Source organism: Chlamydomonas reinhardtii, chromosome 1 (genome assembly GCF_000002595.2).
Source record: "Chlamydomonas reinhardtii strain CC-503 cw92 mt+ chromosome 1, whole genome shotgun sequence".
NCBI lineage: Eukaryota > Viridiplantae > Chlorophyta > Chlorophyceae > Chlamydomonadales > Chlamydomonadaceae > Chlamydomonas > Chlamydomonas reinhardtii.
The window spans coordinates 1390044-1413503 of record NC_057004.1 but is presented as its reverse complement, the minus strand read 5'-3'; the positions used below and the strand labels follow the sequence as shown (position 1 = coordinate 1413503).

At 61.9% G+C, this 23460-nt stretch overlaps 4 protein-coding genes across 5 annotated transcripts; all 4 read right to left on the bottom strand.

Moving 5' to 3' along the window:
* Positions 1-14: 14 nt before the first annotated feature.
* On the bottom strand, positions 15-2936 carry CHLRE_01g007051v5 (ribosomal protein L40). The gene is made up of 6 exons (XM_001700261.2): positions 2554-2936; positions 2350-2470; positions 2065-2151; positions 845-947; positions 489-579; positions 15-309 (listed from the first exon to the last, which is right to left on the bottom strand). Exons 2-6 carry the CDS (start codon positions 2450-2452, stop codon positions 307-309), a joined length of 387 nt encoding a protein of 128 aa, XP_001700313.1. The 5' UTR covers positions 2453-2470; positions 2554-2936; the 3' UTR covers positions 15-306.
* A 2104-nt stretch (positions 2937-5040) lies between these two features.
* On the bottom strand, positions 5041-7766 carry CHLRE_01g007050v5 (uncharacterized protein). The gene is made up of 4 exons (XM_001700262.2): positions 7457-7766; positions 7187-7366; positions 6861-6970; positions 5041-6667 (listed from the first exon to the last, which is right to left on the bottom strand). The coding sequence occupies exons 1-4, from the start codon at positions 7614-7616 to the stop codon at positions 6545-6547; spliced, it is 573 nt and encodes a 190-aa protein (XP_001700314.1). The 5' UTR covers positions 7617-7766; the 3' UTR covers positions 5041-6544.
* Positions 7767-8129: 363 nt separating this feature from the next.
* CHLRE_01g007000v5 (uncharacterized protein) lies at positions 8130-17026 on the bottom strand. The gene is made up of 21 exons (XM_043058221.1): positions 16687-17026; positions 16181-16282; positions 15934-15969; positions 15684-15798; positions 15393-15424; positions 15040-15146; positions 14623-14671; positions 14200-14256; positions 13768-13954; positions 13027-13124; positions 12757-12819; positions 12431-12472; positions 12139-12264; positions 11841-11912; positions 11530-11647; positions 11082-11249; positions 10660-10785; positions 10328-10433; positions 10015-10127; positions 9641-9687; positions 8130-9225 (listed from the first exon to the last, which is right to left on the bottom strand). Exons 1-21 carry the CDS (start codon positions 16801-16803, stop codon positions 9133-9135), a joined length of 1974 nt encoding a protein of 657 aa, XP_042928135.1. The 5' UTR covers positions 16804-17026; the 3' UTR covers positions 8130-9132.
* Positions 17027-17356: 330 nt separating this feature from the next.
* CHLRE_01g006950v5 (uncharacterized protein) lies at positions 17357-23416 on the bottom strand. 2 transcript variants are annotated; one of them, XM_043058220.1, is made up of 17 exons: positions 23299-23416; positions 23110-23141; positions 22854-22931; positions 22658-22723; positions 22278-22386; positions 21853-21918; positions 21531-21601; positions 21122-21195; positions 20535-20586; positions 20195-20266; positions 19835-19867; positions 19420-19488; positions 19155-19227; positions 18748-18890; positions 18491-18571; positions 18267-18305; positions 17357-18087 (listed from the first exon to the last, which is right to left on the bottom strand). In XM_043058220.1, the coding sequence occupies exons 2-17, from the start codon at positions 23131-23133 to the stop codon at positions 17962-17964; spliced, it is 1176 nt and encodes a 391-aa protein (XP_042928134.1). In that variant the 5' UTR covers positions 23134-23141; positions 23299-23416; the 3' UTR covers positions 17357-17961. The 2 variants fall into 2 exon arrangements, with proteins under 2 accessions (XP_042928134.1, XP_001700318.1); XM_001700266.2 differs by having other exon boundaries at positions 17505-18087.
* Positions 23417-23460: the final 44 nt, after the last annotated feature.

Sequence of the window (23460 nt, the reverse complement as noted above, 5' to 3'; positions counted from 1 at the left end):
CCTGGCACTCTTAGACTCCTGCTTCTGTTACAAAGCGCAGATGCTCCTGTCCCACAGCGGAGGGTCACCCCGCGCGCTCGGAAGAACAGAGACCCGTGTGCTAGTCCCCGGCGAGTGGAGAGCTCGCCGGGGGGTCACCGCGCCATCCACAGCGGAGCATCAAAAAAGCGCAGCGGCCCGCGAGAGGACCGTCCGCCGTCGTCGCCTCCCGCCGCAGCCGCTGCTGCTGCCGCCGCTGCCGCAGGCCACGCGGGCGCGGGGCGGCTCGCCCGCGTGTGCCAGGGCGCCAAGAGGTGGGCCCAAGGTTTACTGCGGGACAAGGAAACAGTCCCAGTCAGTCCAGCAACGGAAGGGCTGGTCGAGCAACGGAAGGAGCGACCTAAGCATCTGCAGCTGAACGGAAGAGATAGCTGGCAACAAGAAGAGCGCTGAGCACTCGACCACCACAACCCCTAGGACCCCCCAGCCCACGCTCCCCGAAACCCTACCTTGAGCTTCTTCTTGGGGCGCAGCTGGTTGGTGTGGCCGCACGACTTCTTGCGGCAGTTCTTGGCGCGCGGGTGCAGGCGGGCGTAGCACCTGTTGTGCATCGTTGGGAGGGGGGCAGGTGCGGCGTGGTCAGGGCGCGTGCGGCGGCACAGACAAAACAGCAGATATCTGCCAACTATGCGGCGGCCTATTCCTGGCTACTCGCCCCCCTCCCGCCCATCGCACTTCCATCGGGACGCGAAGGCCAAACCCCCCCCGCACACGAATCGCGTACCGCACACAAACCCCACTGCACACCTACCGCCATACTTTCTCCACCGACAAAATGCCAAATGACCCCATAATGGAAACTCACTTGCGGCAGATCATCTTCTCCTGGTTGTACTTGCGGGCCAGGGCCTGCAGCGAGGGCTCAATGATACCACCGCGCAGACGCAGCACCAGGTGGAGGGTGGACTCTGCGGGCAAGGCAACAAGCACGATGGCAAGGGCGGACGGGGTCAGCACGCCGCGTCTGGGGAACAAGCGCTGCTGCATCGGAAGCAGGCTGGCAACCAAACGCAGAGCCCCGCGGCTGTGGGCGTCCTCGTGTCAATGAACGCACGCGTTAGCCCGCGCATTCCGCGCCGCGGCCTGGCCATCCGCTGCTTTCCCATACCCTGAACGACGATGGCTGCTTGCTGACTGGACACCGCGAGGCTTTCTGGCCGGCTCTTAAGCGGGCTGGGTGAGCGGACGCTTCGCTGCCCAACGACTGCAGTGGACGCGCTGCCCAACGACTGCAGTGGACGCGCTCCGAGCGCTGGCTGCCTTGCGCCAGCCCCAGCCTGGTGTAGTTGTGGACACTGCCTCTGTCAATTACTGCCTACAGCTGTTCACGCAAGGCCCATCATGCGCTCCGCCAAAATAGCGCCCGGGCCCACGAGCTTTCTTGTGCCCTGCTGCCTCCGGCGGCTTGGGGACCGCCAGGAGGCTTGTGCTGCTGATCTGCTCTGCTTAATACCCGCCGCGTCTGGGCTTTGCACCGCCGGTGCCGGTGTCAAGACGAGCGCCTGCGCCGGACTAGCCGGCGCAGTGCGCCAAGCCGGCGCTGACAACACGCCCCAGACGCACGCACCAGAGCACCAGAGCAACGTAGCGTCCAACTGCTTCATCATCGGCCCAGAATCCAGCGCAGACACTGTCTGCCGCCGCCCGCTGCCGCTAGCGCGTTGCCCGCCCTTTCCCCATGCCTGCCATGTAACCTCCGCAACCCTCATGCTGACGCTGCGTAGGCGGCCTTTCCCAGATATGCCCCCCCCCAACAGGCTGGATGGCTCGCGCCCTCCCCAGCTGCTCCAGTCCGAGGGTGCCGCACCCAGGCTGTGCTCCAGTTGAAGCTGCCGCAGTCCCCCGCAGGCTCCGCACCAATGCTGCTGCGCACAAGGTCCACTCCACTCGAACGCGACTGCGACTGATGTGGTCGCGTCCTCTGAGCGCCATTCAAAAGCCCGCACAAGGTCCCCTAGCCCTTTCGTCGCGGCGCTAGGCATAATATTATGCTGAAAATCGAGTTTGCTTCGCCTCAGCGCTCACCCTTCTGGATGTTGTAGTCCGCCAGGGTGCGGCCGTCCTCCAGCTGCTTGCCGGCGAAGATCAGACGCTGCTGGTCCGGAGGGATGCCTGCAGAACCGAGGGCGCAGAACAATTTTAGGACCGCATGTGGTGCGCAGCGACCGCCCAAACGCCGTCGGCGCCGCAGCCAAGGCCGGCGCTCCTGCTCGAGCCACGACGCCCCAGCAGCTGCTACATATATAGACTAGTAGCAATAAGTAAAGCAAGCTCCTGGAGCCTACAGGAGGCGCCCGCCGCCGAACTCACCCTCCTTGTCCTGAATCTTGGCCTTCACATTCTCGATGGTGTCCGAAGACTCCACCTCGAGGGTGATGGTCTTACCCGTGAGGGTCTTCACGAAGATTTGCATGGCTGCCCGCTTCCGTGCCTGCGATGTGAAGGTCCGCCAGCGGTAAGCAAAGGCCGAGACTTGCTAGAGTACTCCCAAACTATGAAAAAGCAAGGACGCACCTTCCTAAAGGAGAAAGAGAGAAGGTTGGAGACCCCGCGCCGGTTCTATTCGTCCGCGATGGGCCCGAGCGATGGAATGGGGGGCAGGTTGTCAGCGGCCAGCAGCCTTGAGGAAGGCAATTTGTCATCCAGAAAAGCTTCTCACGTGTCATGTCAATGAAACTGAACGCGTCCGGGCACACCCATTGGCAGCTCTCGGAAGTTGAGCATGCCCACGATGCCCGTGTTTGGTGAGAGAAAAACCTCCCCGCTCCGCAGCGCGATGGCTCGCCCTTTGTGCGGATTTCTCGCTTGAGGGGAAGTGCGCAGGCGAGGCTTCAGCGCTAGGGGCGTGTAGCCGAGGCTGGCTGTGAGCGCAAGGTGTTGGATAGCGATCCCTGGATTGACAGACGTGCACCAGAGCATTCAAGCGGGGAAAGTTACAGCGTGCTGAGCTGGTAGGCGTGACGAGGCAGGAGACAGCACAAGTGTGCGCTGCGCGCGCAGGGGGGGGGCGGAAATCCAAGTTAGTGCGTGTGTTTTGGGTGGGTACAAATCTAGGATCTAGGATGCTGACACGCCTTAGCGCTGGTGCTGCGCTTCCTGCTGTTGCCTGTGCGTGCACTGCACTTGCAAACTTGCTATGCGACGTCAGCTATGGTGGGGGCTGCAGGCGAGATTCAGGCGCATTCACACGCCCAGGCGGCGGCCCACGGGCAACATCGCTCTGCTGGGTCGCCTCGGCCTTGCAATTTCGCGCTCGCGCTGCGCTTCCTGCCCTTGCCTGTGCGTGCACTGCACTTGTCATCTATGCCACGTTGGCTATGGTAGGGACCGGGGGCGAGGTTCAGGCGCGTTGCAGCAGCACGGTTGCGGCTCCACACGCCCCGGCGGCGGCGGCGGCGGCCCACGGGCAACACCGCTCCGCTGGGTCGACATTCTTCGACTTCGGCTTGGCTTTGGCTTTGGCTTTGGCTTTGGCTCTGGCTTTGGCTTTGGCTTGCGGCTTTGGCTTAGGCTAGGCTTGTGGCTTCGTGCGTTTGGCTTCGCCGGGCTTTGGCTTGGTGATGGGTCCACATCAAGGCCTTGGACATGGCCTGGGAGGTGCGCTTTCTACCGGTTTTTCTGTGTTGCATGTTTTCAAAGGTTTCTCCGCTTGACAAATACTCCAAAGCAGCCGCTACTTGCATACACGCTTTCACGAAAACGCAAAAACTGCAAAGAACCCTAATGTATGGTTCTGGTCGAGGACTAAGGCTGTCGCCCCCCTTTGGGGGGCGAGCCAACGGAAGCTTTGTCGGGACTGTCCCCTCTGTAACATCCGCATTCTTTGTCGGGGGGGGGGGGTGAGGGGCGAGGACTGAACCTGAAGGGGGTGACATGAGGAAGGGTGGGGGCGACCCGTGCGGCTCAATAGGTGCGTGGAGCAGGGTTATACACGGGCTTTCTAAAAACCCCTGCCATGTATGAAGTACGCCCCGATCCCCTTCCTGGCGCTGCCAGGAAGGGCCCCCTGCGGGGGCCCTAAAATCTCCTGCGCGCCAGGAGCGCTTGCCCCAGCTACTCCTGTATGTAAATTTTTTTTCCCAGCCCCATTGGATAGCTGCCTCAGTCTTCTTACGTGCGCTTCCCTTCCGCCACCACGTACAGCCACGAATACCTTCAGAACCCCCAGCCCAGCTCCTCCAGGTCCACCTCCTGCGCCAGCGTCAGGTCACCACCCTCCTCTAGCGCTGTGCGATGGGCAAGACATTGCACGGTAACCAAAAAGCAGAGCTTTCTCCTTACCGTAACCTAACCACTGCACCGTTGTGCTTGCCCTTAAATACTGACGCCCCGTCGCTGCCATATGCCACCATTTTTACCGACCGGGGGTGTCTGGGGGGGGGTTTTCCCCCTAGCCTGGGCTTCTCGAAACTCGAAACTTCCGCCGAAACTTCGCGAAAATCGGCCCCCCAAACCCCATAAACACATGCATGTTTTGCTGAGGAATGCGTGTTTGCTGGGGAATGCGTTCTTGTCGATGGGGACACCTCGACCCCTCGGGCCCTTGCTTGGGGTGCAGGAGTGCACCTATGGTCTTAGCCTGAAATGCTCCTGGCAGCCAGGAGGAGGGCCCGCCAGGCCCTCCTACCCGTGCCAGGAGCGGCCCCCTGGCGGGGGCCTAATCCCTCCTGCTCCGCAGGAGGGATCCCCAAAAAATGTCCTGCGCTTTTTGCCCTAACCCCTAAAAAGTCCTGGATCGCTCCTGGCTGGAGAACCCTGGCGTGGAGGTTCGCACCCTCCAGAACCAGGCAAAGCAGTAAAGGGCAGCAGCAAGGTCATTGCGGACATGCACGTAGGGAAGCGACCAGGCTTAGCAAGCGCAGACTTACACTTAGCCTTCCTGGGCGCAAGGTCTCAGCGTGCAAGGGTGCCAGCGCGCGAATATGCCCCCAGGTGCAACAGCCGCCACGCAATCGTCGATAAATGCGAATGGTGTGGGACTATGGGGTAACCGGGAGAGGAGGTTGCCGTATGTTACAAGCTTACGATTTACGGCTCTGGTGCGGCGGCGCAGACAGTGCCGCAGTGCGTACCGTAACAAAGCAAGCGCGTCCCTGTCCTCTTGCGACCAACTCATTCTGTCCTGAGTGTTGGCTTGGCGGCCCTGTCGCCCGTGCTGTCCAAGCTTCCAGGCCTCCCTTGGTCGTGTCCCAAACTCCCAACGATTTAGGACAAGGGGGGCCGCTGTGGTGCACCTACGCAGAAGTGTGGGCCAGTCCATTTGGTTACACTCCTGGACCACCCTGTCCTTGACCCTCGGGCGGGCCTCACCCCCACACTGGGCGTCGGCAGTACACCCGGTTCTCTAGTCGCTTCCACATAAACCATGCGCCTTGCCCATGGCCATGGGCGCCTTGCTTTCAACCCCCTTGCTTCGGCACAATTCCGTCTACAATCACGTGTCCAATGTCAAATGTCAAGCTGCGAGATTATCTGAACCGTCAAACAATCACATTCAACGCAACCGTACACATGTAGCGCCACGTAGTACACATGCAACACCACATTTTTGATGGCAACGGCGAAGGCATCACGCTCCACAATCATCGCCGACGCCTATTGCCAGCGATACAGGCCACATGCCTTGCACACACGCACACACCCCAACGCAACGCCGTCATACACATCCGCCTTGTCAGGTGCACGCCACCCCGCGCCCGGCAAGGTCGTAGCCCGGCGCACGGACACGCGTGCCGGCAAAATCTTTCCACAACTTCTTAATGTACACGTACATGACAACTCCACGTCCACACAAGTACAGGTATCAAATAAACGATTTGCGCTTCTCTTCGTCCTCACCCTGGCCCTCTCCTGCGCAGTGTACACTCTTCAGCACTGGTATTCACCACGCGGTCCTGATACCACAAACACACCCACGCCACGTGCCACATACACCACCGCGCTCCTCTGGCACTGTTGCGTCGAGTTCTGTTCCCTCTGTGCGTCTTCGTCACAACTGCCCTTGCCATCCCGCATGTGCGAACCCTCGGTCTCCCAATGCACATGAATGCTCTGCAAGGCAGTCACGAGGTTGGATAGCCCCAAGCCTAACTGCGAGCCACGCCATAACACTCGGCGGGTGCCGATGCCCGGCCTCTGCTTGCACACAGGTACCAGCAAACATTTGAAAACCGTGGGGTTCCTGGGCTCCAGCGGCTGTGATGATAAGCGCTGTACACGCAGGATACAAAACTCTGGCGCTTTGCTGCGGCCAGCCGTCATGTTGTCGCGCTGCACCAGTCCAGGCACGTGCGCACTCCGCCGCTGCCGCGGAACGACGCCCACGTGTTACCTGCCGTCCATGCTGCCCCTCAGAGCCTACCTCCATTTCGGGACACAAGACCCGTCGCCACCAGCACTTCAACTGCTGCGGCCGAGGCCCTCGAGCATTAATCTTCATCCGTAGCCGCGCCATCGCCCCAGGCATGCGCGCTGCGCTGCATAGTGCCAAATGGCTTAGCTTCGTTCAGATCCACTCGGCGCTGCGGGTGCCGCCCAGGTCAACGGCCAGCGGGATGCTGATGCAGCGCGCGTTGCCGCCGCCCGTATAGCCGGGCGGGCGGCGGGCGGCCTGGATGCCCTGTCGCACCTACGTATCATCATGCGGGCCCGGAGGGGGGCGGGAGGCGACCTTTCTTAGGTCGCTCCAGACTTCGGAGCGTCGGGCATTGGGTGCACTGCCCGGGAGCCCGACGGTCCTTTCATCTTGCTCGCACCCAGCCACGCAGGTAGCAAGCCCCTCCGAACTAGCTCCCGCGCTTCCACAGCAAAGAGCGACCCACCGTCTCCGCCGCGCCCCAGTCGTTCAGGTACTCGGCCACGGCGTCCAGCTGCTGCATGTACTCCTGCTCGGTCAGCGGGAAGGAGGCCTGCTCCAGGAACTTCCACATCACTGCGGCAATAAGAATGAGCGACACCAAATGAAGCACAAGAAGGAGAAAGTAAGAGACGTCGATGATATTTCAAGCGTGCGTATGTGTGATGTGGAGAGTGCGAGTGCCGAGGTGGTGTGTGTGGCACACGCAAACCTTGGCGTCCTCAGTACGCTCCGGTTACCCCTGCGCTTACACCCTGCACCCGCCCCCAAGCTCCAGGCAGTTGCTCTCACCCTGCAGGTACATACGGCCCTGCAGCTTCGCCAGTCGCACGTCGTAGCTGCGACCCCACTTCTGGCGGACAAGGTCGCGCAAGTCACGGCCGCTGATGGCATTGCTGGGGGCTGTCTTCGCGAGCAGCGAGTTCAGGCTCGCAGCCACCGCGGCGTAATCCGTGTTGCTGCTCTCATCGTCTGCGGGAAAATACAGCACAGGGTCAGCCGCAAAGCTGCGACCCTCCGACGTGCGCGTGTTTGCGTCCGCAGGCCACAATGCGTTCCAACCTGCGAACGGCTGGTCCGCCACCGCTTGGCACGGCTTCACATGAGCGTGCTTTGTACGCCTAGAGCTGGTTGCCACAAGGCGACCAGGGCACAGCGATGGCGACCGCTGGAGCACCGTGCCGGTGCGAGCTGACTGGGGCCTGGCGCAAGCTCGCTGCATCTTGTCTAACTATTTGACAAATCTACGGAGAAAGCGCTGGAAAACGACGCCCAGAAAATCGGGTCTTCGGTGCTGGCTCAACCTTGCGATAGTTCTTGGGCGACTGCCCGACAACCAAACGAAATGGATTGTGTGGGCAAAAGCGGCCACACTTGGCGCCAGCGGTCGGCTTTTGAGAGGCATGGCTGATGGTCGTGCTGCCGCTCAGCCCCTCTCCGTGCCCCTCTCCCCGCCCCTTACACTTACCCTCACTTACAGGGGACACGTCTGGTCCGGCGCCAGCCTAGGTAAGTTCAAGTCTCCGGTGCGTCACGCCAGGATATTAACCCGGCATATTGTTTGGTGCAAGCTCGGTCAACCAAACGAAACTGATAGTGGGGTCAAGCGCACGATTGGCGGCGGTTGGCAGCGGGCGATAGCCGAGAAAGCCGACGGTCGCCTTCCCCATTCCCCAATCGCCGCTTGGAACGTGTATGGGGGCGTGGAGGGGCCAAAGGCGGAGCCGGCCGCTTTTTCATCTGCTCCACCTTACACGGATATCATCCAGGTTTTGCCTTTCTTGGCGCAAGCGGCGCGGGTGCTGAGCCTCCAGTAGCCGCCCTAGCCGCCTCACGCAAACCAGCGCTGTGAGTCCGTAACTCGAACCAGCTATCCGCCATACCCGTGTTACCAGCATCGCCCATGAGCACCGTAGCCCATATACGCTCGAATGCATGGGGCGGCCGCGCACGGTAACATGAAGGGGCCGCAGATGCTTTGGGTGTCCAGACAACGTTGCCTCAAGCAGCCCCCAAGCAGCCACACACTTGACGCGCATGCGCAGGATTCACACGGCACGCGAGTTGCACAGCCGCGGCTGTGTAACCTCCAGGCCAGAAGAAGCTTCTATGAGCTACACAAACGCGACCCCTCTCGCCCATCAATGCAACATGACCATAAGCAGTTTAGCGCACACACACTCGCTCCTACTTATCTTATCTACCGACACTCGTTCTCTCAGATGCATGATGCATGCAACCGACGCAGGATGCCGTTCTTGTTATGCATTACGAAGTTCGAAGGCTTGATTGCATGGGGCAGTGAACACACATTCCCGTTTCAGCTGTTGGCAGGCGGGTGGGCACACAACCCGACGCCTGCGTGCAGGGCTGTTCTCTTGTGTCACACCCACCCCGAATATGTAGCCCATGCACGCTGGAAACTCGAATCACCCGCCGGAGCCCAGTCCTCCGGGTCTCAAGTGCGTATCGTGCTTCACACCCACGTCCCAAAAATCACCGCAACTTGCACGCCATCCATACCACCACCCGTATTAGCCAGCCGCCTCACCTAGCCGCTGCCAGCCGATCCGCAATCACAGAGCTGGCTACGGGACCTTTCACGCTGTCGCCATAAAGTGCCAGGTGCCGCTGCCGCCGTGGCGGCCGCCCGCATACACACACTCACTCTCGTGTGCGTGCGGGCTGCAGCAGGCGCCTGCGGCACCCCAGGCCCCAGGGGGCGTTCCCTCTAGGCTCTAGCGCTTCTGGTGGCGCACGAAGGCCAGGGCGTACCAGGCCAGGACGGACCAGCCGCCGAAGAAGCCGACCACGATGGCCAGCTCCACCCACTGCGGGCAGGAGATGGGCAGGTGGGCAGAAAGGGGAAGGGACAGGGGGTTGTAGATACCAGCCCAAACTAAACCGAACCCCAAGGGGGGGCAGGGAATAGGGAGGGCGGTATATGACCGAGTCCAGCGAAGTCCCATCAAGGCGACAAGGTTGCAAGGCTTCACGTACAGCGGGTACAGCAGCAGGCATGGAGGCGAGGGCCACGGGGTGTGGGGTGTGGGGGTGGGCAGTGGCTAGCAAGCGGGGAGCTGAATGGCAGACGGGAATGCGAGAGAGTGCCGGTAACCAAGGTGCGTGCAATGCTGGCCGGGACCAAGCACAGCGGTAGAGGATACCTAGGGGTGGTGCATTCCCATTACGGTACTGGCGCCCACCAGCAAGGCATTCCGCTCCACACCCCACCACCCCACACACCTTGCTCGTATTGGTGAGGTTGTAGTACTCCAGGATGGGCGTGCCGGCTGCACTCACGTGAGGGGGCGGACAGGGAGGCGGGAGTTACCGAACATGTGGTGGGATGAACACATTGCAACGGAAGCCTTGCGCCCGAAGCCCACCACTTCCCACCACTTCCCCGCGCCCGGCCTCGTGCCCAACTCCTGTTTCTACCCATCCTTACTGTTAATCACTTGCACGCACATGACATAACCCAGCGCCCCCTAAGCCCTGCCCTCTCATCCGCTCTTTCCTTCCTCTTCCCCCTGCGCCCCCCCCATCGCTCCTCCGCGCTCTTTGGCATTGGGTTCGGTTTAGTTTGGGCTGGTATTTACAACACCCCCGCCTCTCACCCAGCTCCGCCTGCGGGTGCGCCTGGAACTGGTTGACCATGAGGCCCTGCCAGCTGTACTTGAGCAGGTCCGCGTACGTCAGCCAGCGCCAGTAGACCGGAATGGACTCGATCCTGAGGGAGGGGGGTCGCCGTTCATGGAGAACGGAGTGATTAAATCAGCACGTTCGGTGGAGGGGGTTGGATGGAGGGATGGAGGCGGTGGATCACGGTCTACCACATACCCGCGTTTCCCTGTGTATACGTGCCTACGTGTGGATGATATGTCCCGTCGCACTGACACCCCACTTCCACCCCTCTCCTTACACACCCACCTGATGAGGAAGCCCGACAGGAACAGCATCACGGCCAGCAGGGTGGGCACGGCGGCGTTGGCCACGTCCAGGGTGGGGCAGAAGGCAGCCATCATGTAGGCGATGACTGGAGGGGGGGGGGCGTTGGGGTGCAGGGGGTGAAGAGGGAGGGGTGAAGGCAGATACGCGGATTCGTTGCTGTGGGCACGGCGGACGCTGAACCGTCTGACTACCCCAAGCACGTGCGCACGTTCCCCCGCAGCCAAGCCCTTGACTGCGTTGTCTACAGATCCACCCGCCAGCCCCTAGCTAGCCATGTACTGCTGCCGTAGACACTGCCGTACAGTACTCACGCACGCCGTTGCTGAGTGTTGTCATGCAGTTGAGCCAGAAGTACACGAACTCGCCCCGCAGCTGTACGCCGTAGAAGATGATGGCGGTGGAGCCCAGGCCCACCGCGAAGTTGAGCGACAGCTCGTCTGCACAGGGGGCCCAGGGAGGGTTATGTGCCCGGGCCCAACGAGAAAATCCTATCATCATCGGAAAGCCCACCCAGTCACGTAAGGGGGAAAAGCAGGTGAAGGCAGGTTAAGGCAGGCAGCCGGGCAGATCGGCACAGGCAAGGGGGGCGGGGTCAAGTGCCCGAGCCCAACGAATGGTCCCAACGGCCAACAGTCCAACACGTGCGTCCCGTGTAGAGGCCGACCCCCCCCCCCCCCACGCGCCCACCCAGCCATCCCCCCACGCGCCCACCCACCCACCCAGCCCCACCCACCCAGCATCTTGAACAGCAGGTATGTGAGGGGGCGGTACAGGCCGTCGTGTCGCTCGCGCACGTACAGCCCGCGCTCCAGCATGATGGCGGGCACGTAGGCCACGGCGCCCCAGGCGGGCTGGGCCACACACAGGTACATGAGCGCGGCCATGGAGGGGACGTTCTCGGCTGGGAGGGGGGAGGGGAGGGGAGGGGCAGGGGGAGGGGCAGGGGAAGGGGCAGGGGGAGGGGCAGGGGATGGGGGTAAAGAGGGATGAAGAGGGGGGTGACGAGGCGGGGCATGGGTTTCCATGGGTTTGTGTTGAGAGAGGTGAAGAGGGTTGGAGTAGGGGAAAAGATGCGGGGCAGCATGCGGGATGCGTTGGCAGTCAGGCATGAATGTGGAGGTGTGCCTAAGAGAAGCAGCCCCGGCCGAGGAAGGGCGTGCTCTGCACGAGCCTGCTCTCACATTTGAAGTTGTCGCCGATGCCGAAGTAGAGGCTCATGATGACCAATGCGAAAATGATCTTGTCGAACAGGCGCGGACCCAGGTACTCCATGGACTGGTAGTTGCGCACCGTGCGGTACTGGTCAGGGTTCGAGGGGTTGGGGGGAGGATTTCAAGATTTGAATGGGCGAAGTGGAAAGTTGGGTACGCCTACTCCAAGGCCTGCTAAGCATGAGACAACATCATCCGTTCCCACCCAGCGCAGGCAGTGCGACCCAAATCCGAGCATCCTGCGGCTATTCCTCCTCCCGCCTCCCTCCCTCCCGCCTCACCTGCAGCAGCACCTTGAGGCTCCACCACCAGGGTGTCACGTACTGCTCACTGCCGCTCAGCCGGGCCAGCAGCTGCAGGCAGGCGCAAGGCACACACGGGGTTCGCGGGTGCTGGGCTGTGCCGGCTTACACTAGCCCCACCAAACCAAACATAAAGCATCAGCGGGCTAAGAGCGGCTGACATAGACGCAGACCTGAACGTGTAATGGCAGTCGAAGCCTAGCGATGCAGCAAAATCCCTGACCTTATACTCCGCGCCCCGGCCTCAGCCCCAAAATTCCAGCCCCCAGCGCCCCACCTGCCCGGCTGGAGAGGAGCCGTCTGACAGGCCGCAGCAGCCGCCGCCGCCGCCGCCCACCCCGTCTGCGGCGTCGGCCCCGGCCAGTGAGCTTAGGGAGGCGCCGCGGGACAGAGCCGACTTGGCCTGAGGCAGGAGAAGAGTCGGGTGGTGGTGTTGCGGCGAACTGGGGGTGAGGGGTGAGGCGCGCAGCCAGCATGGCTCGCGTGATGCGGTCCCGTGCGGGCTTTACACGCTTGGTACGGTATCCGCGCACACACGTAAGCACACACGTACACACGCACACACGTACCTGCGCGTCTGAGAGGTACCGGTCCAGGAGTTGCGAGGCCTCCTGCAGGATGGAAGTACGCCGTTGCGCCAGACCAGGTCACAGCAGTACAGCACAGGACAGGGCACCAGGGGACAGGGCAGGGCGGGGCGGGGCCAGCCTGGCTGGCCCCGCTTGCGGCGCCGGCCTCAAGTAAGCACATGGAAACATGCACACGTGCTGGCGCAACCTATATTCATGCCGCTTGCCCTGCGCCGGCCCGCATTCTCGCTACATGCATGCATGCACACACGCACAGACATACGCGCGAGCGGGCTTCGGGTTTGAACACACGCATACGTACGTACCTGTGCCAGCTCGCTCTTGGTGTAGGAGTCATGCAGCGCCGAGCTGCGGCCCTCGCGGTCCGACTGCACGGCGGGCGGGGCATTGGGGGGTTATATTCATGATTAGTTAAGGAAGTGGTAGACGGGGGGGGGCGGCACAGCCAAGGACCATAGGCGGGCAGCACCGCCACAACGACCCTCCAATTCGCCCGCCTGCCCGCATCCCAGACAAACCGTTCACAAACACATGCATCTACCCTTCAGTTTCCGTACAAAGAAAGAAAACCGCACCATGGTCAGGAAGTCCATCATCCACTCGGCCAGGTTCTCTCCGTGGGCGAGCGGCCGGCTGCCGCACACGTGCGTCAGGTAGTCACTGGCAACCACCCCTGGCGGCGCGGGGAGGTGCAGGGAGGTGCGGGGTGGGGATTGTGTAAGGAACCTAGTGCATGCTCGTTACAGAGAGGGGGCGGCGTGTCCTCACACGCCCCTCCTGCCTCTCCTGCGCCTACGGCTTCGACGTCATCCCAACTTCTCGCTCCTTTTATGTAATGTTCCAGTCCTTTGCGTCGCGTTCCCACGCGCCTTGCTCCGGGATGCGTGTGCAATACCAGGCCGGCGTCATCCAATGCCCCTCACTCATCCTCATCCTTGAGCCCCCACGCCCTTCAAATCTCTTCCATTGCTTCCAGCTCCTTCCCGTCCCTTCCCGTCTCTTCCACTCCTTCCACTCCCATCTTCCCCTCCATTCCTCCCCAACCCAGTGCCCCCCCAGTCGCCTCACCCCCTCCATTTGGTTGAGTTTGGGCTGGTATTTACAACCCCCCCCGTCTGCAGTCTTCAGTGCATCCTGTACCGCTTTTCCAAACATCCTTGCAACCCCCCAACCCAACCAGTACCCCACAACCCCATTCCCCCCCCCCCACTCAGTCGCCTCATCCCCTCCATTCCCCCACCCACCCACCCACCCACCCCCCCACCCACCCAGTCGCCCCACCTCCCCCACCTCCCCCACCCCGCCAACTGCCTCACCCGGCGCGCCGAAGTACACGGTCCAGCCGCTGGCCAGCACCATGACGCGGTCGAACAGCGCGAAGCAGGCGGAGGAGGGCGAGTGGATGGTGGCGCAGATGGTGGTGCCGTCCTCCACCGCCAGGCCCCGAACCACCTCCATCACCTCCTGCGCCGTGAACGAGTCCAGGCCGCTGGTGGGCTCGTCCTGGGAGGAGGTGGGGAGGGTGCAAGTTTAGGCGAGGGTGGGAAGGAGGAAGCGGGGTGCCAGGCATGAGTGGTTTAGGGGTCGAATGGGGCGGAGGAGGAGGGCTGGGGGAGAGCGTGCGAGTGCAAGGGTCGAGCCTACATCGTGCGATGCGCTGAGGATCAGTGCCATCCTCATGCGCTGCCTTACACACAGTACTCTTAAGGCGACTACCTTCCCGCCCCGCCCCACTCCGCCCCACCCACCAGGAACAGGACGGCGGGTGTGGTGATGAGCGCGATGCCCACATTGGTGCGCTTGGCCTGTGTGTGTGAGGTGGGGTTGGTTAGCCATTCATACGAACGGGGTTTACATGCCCGTGCGCAATGATCAAGTCCCATCAGCCGCGGACAAGCATGTAACGACATACACAGCCGCAATAAGACGTCGTGAGGGGGCGCAAGGGAGGGACCGTGGCATATATGTGTGTTAAAGAGCACAAGGGAAACATTGCGCGAAGACAGTGTATGCGATGTAGCAAAGCGACGGTATATGTGTGTGTGTGTGTGGGGGGGGGTATTGTGACGGCACACAGCTTGCAGTACAGACCGCTGCCCCTGCGCAATTGAACAGAGTGCGTCCACGCTCCACACATGGGCTGCGGCCCGTGTGGCCCCCTGCTGCCGCACCTGGCCGCCGCTGATGCCTCGCTTGAGCGGTGACCCGATGCGCACGTCCCTGCAGCGCAGCATGACACAGCGGTGGGCAGCTATAGCGGAACACACATACGGTACACATTCGCATGGCAGCTGCGTGTTCCTACCCCTGTTGCTGCATGGGGGGTTGCTGCACCTGTGCTCTCTAACAGACAAAACGCACGTGAATGGACAATCCGTATCCGTGCATGAAGCGGAGAGGACCAGCGCGAGCAACAAGCACGGCACACACACGCCCTCCATCGCGACACGTGTACAGTACTGCGCGCTTCTGTCCTTCGCGCGCAGCGTAGCCAGGTGGCTCGCGCCCACCCTGCCAACCTGTCCAACCTCTCACCAAGTCCCTGCCCCGCCCCAACACCACCACCCGCACCCCCCGCTCCTCCGCACCTGCACTTCTCCAGCGCCAGGCGGCCGATGAGCCGGTCCACCGCCTCCTTCTTGGAGGCCAGGGGCTCGCTGAGCGGCCGCTTCAGCTCCGCCGTGTACAACAACATCTGGCAGCCATGGCGGCGGCGGCAGTAGCAATGGCAGGAGCGGATTTAGGCAGCCGGCCAACGGGAGGTGCTGGAGAGCGGCCCATGAGTACCAGTGTATCATTGGCGGCATATCTCGGCATCCACAGCACATGCAGCCATCGCGTTCTTGCGCCATCGATACCGGAATCGCCCGACGCAAGCCAACGCCACCCGACACCACCAGCACCATCACCCCCCCCACACTCACACACACGCACCACCCACCTCGTACACCGTCAGAGAGTCAACCAGCGTGTCTGCGGGGGCACACAGTCGGTGGGGGAGCGGCAGGTGATGAGGCGCATGCAGGCACGCGCCGTGGAGGGGCCTAAACGGGGTCGGTTGCGCCCTGCGATTATTGAGACGGCGCGCCTTGCCCCTAGCTTCGTGCACTCGACTCCCCGGCCTCCAGCCTTCCATCCTCAGCTGCCCCCATCCCTAGCAGCTTGCAGTGTAGCCAGGGTTCTCTGAGCCTATGTTTGGTAACCCCGAGGCCCCCGCCTCATACGCTCTCACCGAACTGCTCCACGTATCCCGTATAGCGCCTGAGGAAGGAACGGCTGGGGGCGGTATGGCCAAACAGCAATGTGCCGGTAATGGTGCCCTGAGTCTTGCGGCCCGATAGCAGGTCCTAAGGGTGCCAGAGCGGGTGGTGGAGCAGGAGGACGGGTTGGAAAAGTTGAGGTTTGTCATGTTACAGCCAGCCTCATAGTCCTCGCCTCGCGCGACCCTGTGGGGCTGGCTGTAATATGAACGCCCGACTCACCAGAAATGTGGTCTTGCCGCTGCCACTGGGTCCCATCTGCGTGCGGGGCACATTAGAAGTGACGCAGGTTATATATAGGTTAAGTTGCAGCGCCAATTACGCCATGTAGTCGTTGCGAACAGTCCCGCACTGCCAGTACTGTGCCACACACAGTCACAACTCGCCGGGCGTTCGCCAACGCATTCTATTCTAATGCCCCGCCCCCACGTCCCCGTCCCCCCCAACCCTCAACCTCCCTTCCCCTCACCACTGCGGTCATCTGGTTGGGTTTGAAGAAGCCGCTCACACCCTTGAGTAGCTGCACTTTCTCGCCCTTGTTGCTGTTGCTATCCACCTTGTAGCACAGGTCCTGCGGGGTGGCGGGAGAGTAGGCAAACGAGACAGCAGGTGCGTAGAGATTGCGAGAGCGGGTCTGGAGCAAGTGAGTGGCGGATACTCAGCGTAGAAGCCGCGCCCACGAATCGTGTTTTCGTGGTAGTGCCCCGGCTATCCGGCATGACCCCCCTGCCGCCCTTCTACCCACGCGCCAAGCCCCTTCGACTTCCAAACCGCGCCCTAGGCCAGAACTCAAAGCCTCGGCTACCCGCAAGCCTGCCACAGGCCCGCACGTGTCAACGGGCAAGGCCACGACGTGTCAGTGCCGGTAGACGTGTGGCGCACGGTTTCAGTGCGTTTTGTGTCAGTCTACAAATCCCAGCGGACGCTGGACGAACACCTTTTCTATATGTTAAGGTTTCCATACCCCAAGAATACCTTGAAAAGGATCCGCAGGCGACGGAAGGGATGTCCATGCGGGGTCGAGAGACCGTTTTCTGGGTGGAAAGTCGACGGAGACCGCTCATTTTCCCCGGGTTCGATTCTTATTTTCATGCTGACTCCTCCGCCATTTGTGGCAACCGCCGCTGAGTTATTCTCGTCGCTCGGTGATATGCGTCCAGGAGGAGACGCCGACATCCTCCAGCGACCACTGCCTGGCCCAGTCAGCTTGAGAGAATGCTAGTGTCTATTGAATAGCAACTGAAGAAAGAAGACCAAGCGGTTATCAATTATGTAACTAGTCAAAATGTCCACCGTTTTGTTAAAATTGATCAAGAACCATTCCATATAACGTCTATACATCCAGTGGGAGGGAGACGGGAGCAGAGAAAGACTCCTTGGGTGAGGTGGGTCAATGTGTTTGAGGGTTACGCCACACACGCTGCGGCGCCACCAGGGCTTCTTCTCAGTCGGTCCCAGCGTCGATGCATCTCTTCGCAATTCACAGCCAATAAAGGCCCACGACGCACCGCAGTGGCTCAATATGCAGCCTGTCAGGCTGCTGCCTCGTGCTGGTGGGTGCTGTGCATGCACGGCCAGACACAGCTTGCCCCAATGCCCGTTATTACCCTCCTCCCAACTTACGCGCTAGAACTGGCTGGGGCAGTAGGCTACGCGTTTACAGGCATGCCACCGCCACCATGTTGCCGGGACGCATGGCTAAATCTTCGCAGACGAAGGGCCGCGGTATCTGTGGGGACCCAGGCAGGCGCATCACCATTGACATCACCGAGCTTCGGCGGGACCGCGGGAGGGGTCAGATAAGTTGGGCGCAGAGGCGCCCCTGGTTGGGCAGACTCCGGTCTGCATTGCATGTTCTTGTTTTCACAAATTCATTTTTACATCGGGCATTTCCTCTTCACCACATGACCAGGATCACTGGGCATATGCACGCCGCCCGCGGCTGGCAAGCCAAAATGCCGCACCCGCTCACCACTCCGGACACCCACAACACCAGCACAAAGCACCGCATCCAAAACTGCTCACATGACCGCTCGCAAAATCCCTGCGCTTCCAAAACTGGGCGCGGCCCCGAATACCAGCTTGACAACTGGCAGCCTGCAAACCCTGCGCCTCTTGGCCTAACTCAACGCTCTCTCCCAAAATTCTGGGTGGGCACTGCCCATCACAGGCGTGTCCAGGCCATGCCACGTGTCAAGTCGCCAACCGCCTCTCCACACAGTTGCACGGGCCACGGCGCTGCCGAGGCGCTTACTTGCCGGCGCCGCCGGTGCGCAGGGCCTGCAGGATGCGGCCGCCGCCGGGCACGGGGTGCGGCCCCTTGAAGGAGCCGGTGGAGGCCTCCGAGTTGGCCTTGGCCAGCTTGAGCAGGATGTCCTGGAGGGGGAACCAGGGGGGAGTTGGGGTTTGAGAAATGGTAAGTTAGGTTGGGCTCGCGTTTTCTGTGTTTGGTGGTGTGATGGGGGAAATGCAAGGCGTCAAGAGCCCTGTTCGCAGCACGCACGCCGGCCGTTTCCTTGATCCCTGCCGCCTCCCCAAACCACGCCTTGCCCCACCTGAGCAGCGGCCCAGTTGGACTCCTTGCCGGCCCAGGTCTGCGACCGGATTCAGGGAGTAGAGGGGCAGGCAGGCTCATTGTCAGAGGGCCAAGGTTGTCACGTCGGCATCATGGCTGCGGCGATGCACCCTCAACCAAGTCAGCGCGCCCTCCCGCCACCAATCAGGGACGTGCGGGGCAGTCGGCGTATAGGGGGGCGGCTGAAGCGGTGGCGAAGCGCACCTTGAGGGTGGACGACTGCAGGGCGCGGCCGTAGGAGAAGGTCAGGGCCCAGGGGGCGTTGGGGCATGCCTCGTTCAGGGCCTGCGGGTGCCGCATGGGACACGGGGGGCGGTGGCGATGGTGGTGGTCAGTCAATTAGCAGGCTCTGCAACAGAGGACGCCCCCGGCCGATCAGTCCCCACTGATAGTCCTGACTTCCAATATGGTCTCCGGTACCCTCCTACCTCCCCTCACCCCGCCCCCCCCCCCACACACACCTGCAGGTTGAGCGTGGACTCCTCCTCGCTCATGCCGCCGGACAGGAAGTGGATGCCGGGCACTGCGGGCGGGATGGAGCGCATCATGGTGCGCGTGGTCACCTCCGCCACCAGCTGGGGCGAGGCCACGGGCGCGTCCAGGCCTGCGGAGGCAGGGAGGGGGGCGAGGGACGAGGGGGCAGTGTGGGCAAGGGATTAGCGGGCTTAGACGGACCCTGTTGCCTGCCGACACCCTTTATGCACGCGCCCCACGCCGCAGTCCAGATGTGGCACATGTGCCGCTCCTGGCTCTAGTTCCACAACCATACCCATTCCTCCACGCCGTGCCTCCCTCCCTGCCGCTGCTGCTGCCCCCCCCCCCTCCCCGCCACTGCTGCCCCCAGCGGCTCCCCCCCCACCCTTCTCACCGGGCAGGCACATGTTGGGCTTGAGCAGGATGCCCTCCAGCACCACACCGTACTCGTTCAGCAGCCGCATCGTCTGTGGCAGGAGGGGCGTGCGTGTGCTCTTGGGTGCCTCTTGTTTGCACGTGTGGGTTTGTGCGTGCGTGGGAGCTTGCTCACAAGTGCAAGGTACATATGGCGGCGATGTTGCTGGGCGCCCTGAATCGCCTCTATCCCACGCATCTATCCCCCACGCAAGCACACAAACACACAGGCCGGCGCCACTCACGTGGCTGTACACGCGCTCGGACCAGAAGGCGGTCTCCTCAATGGAGTAGTCGCCCGGGCCCAGGGTCACCTGCAGCGTGGGTGGGGCGTTACATCCATGATTAATTGAGGAAGTGGTAGACGGGGGTGGGGGAGTGTGTGTGTGTGTTTGTGTTGAACAATGAAACGGAAAGAGATGTGCGAGCGTGTGCGTGTGAGTGGTCCGGGTCAGAGCTTGCGTGGCGCGAGCTTCATGACCGCGTGTCGTGTACGTGCACATGTGCGGAGCCCATGGCTTGCCCCGACCCCGCATTCCATTAGCTCCTGGGCCCAAATGCGAGTTCTGGGCCTGAAACGCCCCGACGCATCCCCGGCCGCCCCCTCCCGACGGATGACGGCGTAACCCCAGTTGCCCAGTCCCGCTCCCCACCGCTCACCTCGGGCTCCACAATGGGCACCAGGCCGTTCTCCTGTGGGGCGTGGCAGGGCGTGGCAGGGCGCGGCCACAGGATGTGAAGACAGCGGGTACCCATCCGCCTTTGCAAGTCAAATTCATCCGTCTCCTCTCTGCCAGCCCAACCCCGTCGGCCCCCAGCCAGCTACTCCTGCAACCAGTTGCCGCTCTCCACACCTTGCAACGACCTCACAAGCTTGTCGACACCCCGGCCCCTCCATTCCATGCCGACCCTTGCACCCCTAATTCCCCCTAGCCCTTGGCGGTTGGCTCCCGTAACCCCCACTAAGTCCCAAATGGGTTCTCAGGCGATGGTGGAAACAACCCCCCTCTGCCCTCCCACCTGGCAGATCTGTGCGTAGCGGGCCAGGCCGTGCGCGTTCTCCAGCACAGCGGTGGTGGAGGGGCAGCCGGCCTGTGCGTGTGTGCGGGTAGGCGTGGCAGAGGGAGCGGGGTGGTGAGTAGTCAGTAGATGAGAGGTGAAGGCAGGAGGCCCAGGGTGAGGCCGAGTGCCGTTGGTTGCAAGTCCCCAAACGCACTGAGAGCCACACCAAGCGCTACCCATCCCAGTGCCCAGTGGCCCCTCCTCTATACGGTAGCTCTTGACATGGATCTTCGCAGCACCGCTTTCCCTGTGCTCCTGCCCTCCGCCCACCATTGACCTCCCACCCCCTCCACCCCACCTCGCCGATCTTGACCACAGCGCGCCACTTGGCGAAGCGAGCGCCCTGCTTCCTGTCAGGATGAAAACGGACAAGCAGGTGTGTGAAGGTCAGCACACGGGTAAGGGGTCGACACTGTGCAGGCAGGTGTGTGTGTTAAAGAGCACAAGGAAAACAAAGCAGCTGTGTGTGCGTGTGTGTGTTGAGGAGGCAGGGGCGCGGGCCGGGTGGACGCGAAGGGAACCCCCCGTGCAGGCACGAATCGTGTACTGAACTTTCCTGCTGTGCTGCTGCCCGCTTGTCCTCGTGTGCTTTATACCCATAACCCCAACTGATATGCGTAGCTCTGTCCCCTGGCGCCCTCCCATGCATCCGGTGCGCTCACCCCGCCTCCCTCCGCCCCTCCCCCTCTCCCTCTCCCTCTCCCTCCCCCTCCCCACGTTTATCGCCGGCGCCGCTCGCCCTGCTGCTCCACGACGCCTCGGCCCACCTCCCATAAGTATTATCGCTTGCAACTAACGCCTCTGCCTGCACTCCCCTCGTTTCGTTGGTTTTGGTTTAGTTTGGGCTGGTATTTACAACCCCCCTCCCCCCTCTCCCCCGCTCACCGGTAGGCCTTGCAGCGGTCCGCCAGGCCGTCCAGGCCCTGGGTGGTGGTCTCGCCCTTGTCGCCGGGCAGGATCTGGGTGTGTGTGTTTGGGGGGAGATGTGAATACCAGCCCAAACTAAAGCTAAACTAGCGGAGTACACGCAGAGGCGTTAGTTGCAAGCGATAATACTTGGGGGCGGGGGGTGGCCGTGGAGTGTGAGGTTTTTTTTAAGGCGACCAGTGTGGGGCACGTGGCGATGACGGGGAAAGGGGCCGTGGTCCTGGTGGCCGGTGGTGCTGCCATGCAACCCCGCATTTCGCTTGGAAGCCGGCAAACACGTCCCGACACCCCGGACCACGCGACCACACGGCGCCATACGGCACACCTCCTCCTCCTGTGCACCCCCTCGTCCCCCCAGTCCCCTCACCTGCAGGCCGGTGTCCACCTTGATGCCGGGGTAGATGCCCTGGGCCAGCAGAATGTCCACAAACTGGCGGCCTGCAGGGTGGGGGAGGCCCAAGAGAAGTTGGGATCCGTGGTCTTGTTTTGTCTGGAATGGCGAGGCGAGGGGAGCGACAATGTCCAGGCGCCCACAACACCTTATCGCGCCACCGCCCCCTCCTTCATACCCTCCTTCCTGGACCTGCGCCTGCCCTTGCTCCATTCCCTCCTTATCCCGGTCCCGTCTTCCTGAATCTCCATCGCGTCCTTCCTTCCCTCCTCCGTCGGCCCCGCCTCCCCCTCCTCACCGTCGCGCGCCTTCTGATACAGCGTCTCCTCAAACATGATGGCGCCGCTGATGTACTGCCCCAGGCCTGTACAAGGGCGCAGGACAGATGGCAGCGGCGTCGTACACTCGTCAAGAACGGGAAGCCGTCAGGTGAAGCTGTACGTTAAACTAAACTCTGAAGGGCATCGACATGATGACCTCAGCTCCTCAGCTCCGTGCCAACGCACACTAAGCTCTTCCACCTGGCCCGCGCTCACCCTCTCCGTTCATCGGGACCCTCCGCCCTTCTGCTTCGCCCGCCTACCTACCACCCCCTCGACCCCGCCCCTTCCCGTCTCCTGCCCCCTCCTCCATGCTCCACCCTCCTCCCCGTTCCCCGTCCCCACCCACCTCCACCCTCCTTTCCCCCACCCCGTCCTTCCCTCCTCCTCCCTCCTCTCTCACCGGGCGCGGTGTACAGCAGCTCGCGCCAGGCGCGGCGGTTGTCCTCGGTGTTCTCCACACCCACAGACTCCAGGCGCTTGCCGGTGGTGGCGTTGGACTCGTCAGAGGCCTGTCCGTGAGTCATACATATACCCACACGGTCATATTTGCATGTTTCTTGTGCTCTGTAACACATTCACGCTTGCTAGTGTATGAGGTGGTGTGGTCGGGTGGGTCGCGATACGACCGGCACATGACTGTGGCACAACGACCGGCACACAACGTCGTTGACATAGGGTGAGCATGCAAGAGGCATCACTGCTGCCGCCCGCCCGTCTCCCCATCTCCCCCCCCTGGACGAATGCACTCCGTTCCCACCACCCCTTTGCCCCGCCACGCACCAGAATGCCCTTGCCCTTTTGCGAGATGTAGGCCGCGGTCTTCTTCAGCTCCTCCGCGTAGGGCGACTGCAGGTGGTTGTCAAGGCGTGTAGAAGGTTTTGAATGAAGGGTGGAGGGGGGGGACGCCGCAGCGACCTGACAACCACATGCAACTCCCGCCCGTTCTGTCGCACAGCAAACAAAAGTCCCTGCCTACCTCCATGGAGTTGAGGGCGCGGCACACCACCTTGGTGGTGGACACACGCGACCGGGCGGCAGCGCGGCCGGAGACGGCCTGCGGGAAACAAGGAAGCAGGCGGGGGGTGAAGGCGCTTACGGCTTGGGTGTGGAACGCAACGGAATGCAAGCAAGGAGGTGAACACGCACCGTACGCACTTGCGATCAAGCTAATCATACGTCAGCACGCTGATGTGCTAGTTTCCCACTGAACAACGCCCAAAGCTGCAACTCACGCGAGTCTGCATCTTGGCCTGCATTTTTAGGCCTGTTTGGGCACATACCAGCAACAACAACAGTGCAATTAATACATCGCGAAGGCATCGCGACATGCTTGATACGCAATGTCCCGACAGCGAACAAGAGCGGTAGTTCCTAGCTTTGGACCTAGTTCGCTACTGCATTGTCGATTAACCAATACGTACTTTGTGAGTTGGCTGGAACGAAGTACCGCCAAAGAGTGCAGGCCTTGGCGCGCCGAACTGCCTTATCTGCGCGGATTGCAAACACCATCGGTCGGCGATGAAAGTCGCACCGCTCTCCACGGAGCCCATATGAAATTGTCACACTAACAATACAATGTGGCT

What these genes read in the sequence shown, in the direction of transcription:
- CHLRE_01g007050v5 (XM_001700262.2), bottom strand. Translation starts at nt 7,616, where the DNA reads ATGCAGCGAGCTTGCGCCAGGCCCCAGTCAGCTCGCACCGGCACGGTG. An exon ending in GGCGGACCAGCCGTTCGCAG is followed by an intron (nt 7,367 to 7,456) that starts GTTGGAACGCAT and finishes ATTTTCCCGCAG; the next exon opens with ACGATGAGAGCAGCAACACG. An exon ending in ACTGGGGCGCGGCGGAGACG is followed by an intron (nt 6,668 to 6,860) that starts GTGGGTCGCTCT and finishes GATGATACGTAG; the next exon opens with GTGCGACAGGGCATCCAGGC.
- CHLRE_01g007000v5 (XM_043058221.1), bottom strand. Translation starts at nt 16,803, where the DNA reads ATGAAAATAAGAATCGAACCCGGGGAAAATGAGCGGTCTCCGTCGACT. An exon ending in GCCTGCGGATCCTTTTCAAG is followed by an intron (nt 16,283 to 16,686) that starts GTATTCTTGGGG and finishes GCCACCCCGCAG; the next exon opens with GACCTGTGCTACAAGGTGGA. An exon ending in CTGTCGGGCTTCCTCATCAG is followed by an intron (nt 10,128 to 10,327) that starts GTGGGTGTGTAA and finishes CCCCTCCCTCAG; the next exon opens with GATCGAGTCCATTCCGGTCT.
- CHLRE_01g006950v5 (XM_043058220.1), bottom strand. Translation starts at nt 23,133, where the DNA reads ATGCAGGCCAAGATGCAGACTCGC. An exon ending in GACCGCTGCAAGGCCTACCG is followed by an intron (nt 20,587 to 21,121) that starts GTGAGCGGGGGA and finishes TCATCCTGACAG; the next exon opens with GAAGCAGGGCGCTCGCTTCG. An exon ending in AGTCCACGCTCAACCTGCAG is followed by an intron (nt 18,572 to 18,747) that starts GTGTGTGTGGGG and finishes CGGCACCCGCAG; the next exon opens with GCCCTGAACGAGGCATGCCC.
- CHLRE_01g007051v5 (XM_001700261.2), bottom strand. Translation starts at nt 2,452, where the DNA reads ATGCAAATCTTCGTGAAGACCCTCACGGGTAAGACCATCACCCTCGAG. An exon ending in CAAGATTCAGGACAAGGAGG is followed by an intron (nt 2,152 to 2,349) that starts GTGAGTTCGGCG and finishes TCGGTTCTGCAG; the next exon opens with GCATCCCTCCGGACCAGCAG. An exon ending in GAGAAGATGATCTGCCGCAA is followed by an intron (nt 580 to 844) that starts GTGAGTTTCCAT and finishes GATGCACAACAG; the next exon opens with GTGCTACGCCCGCCTGCACC.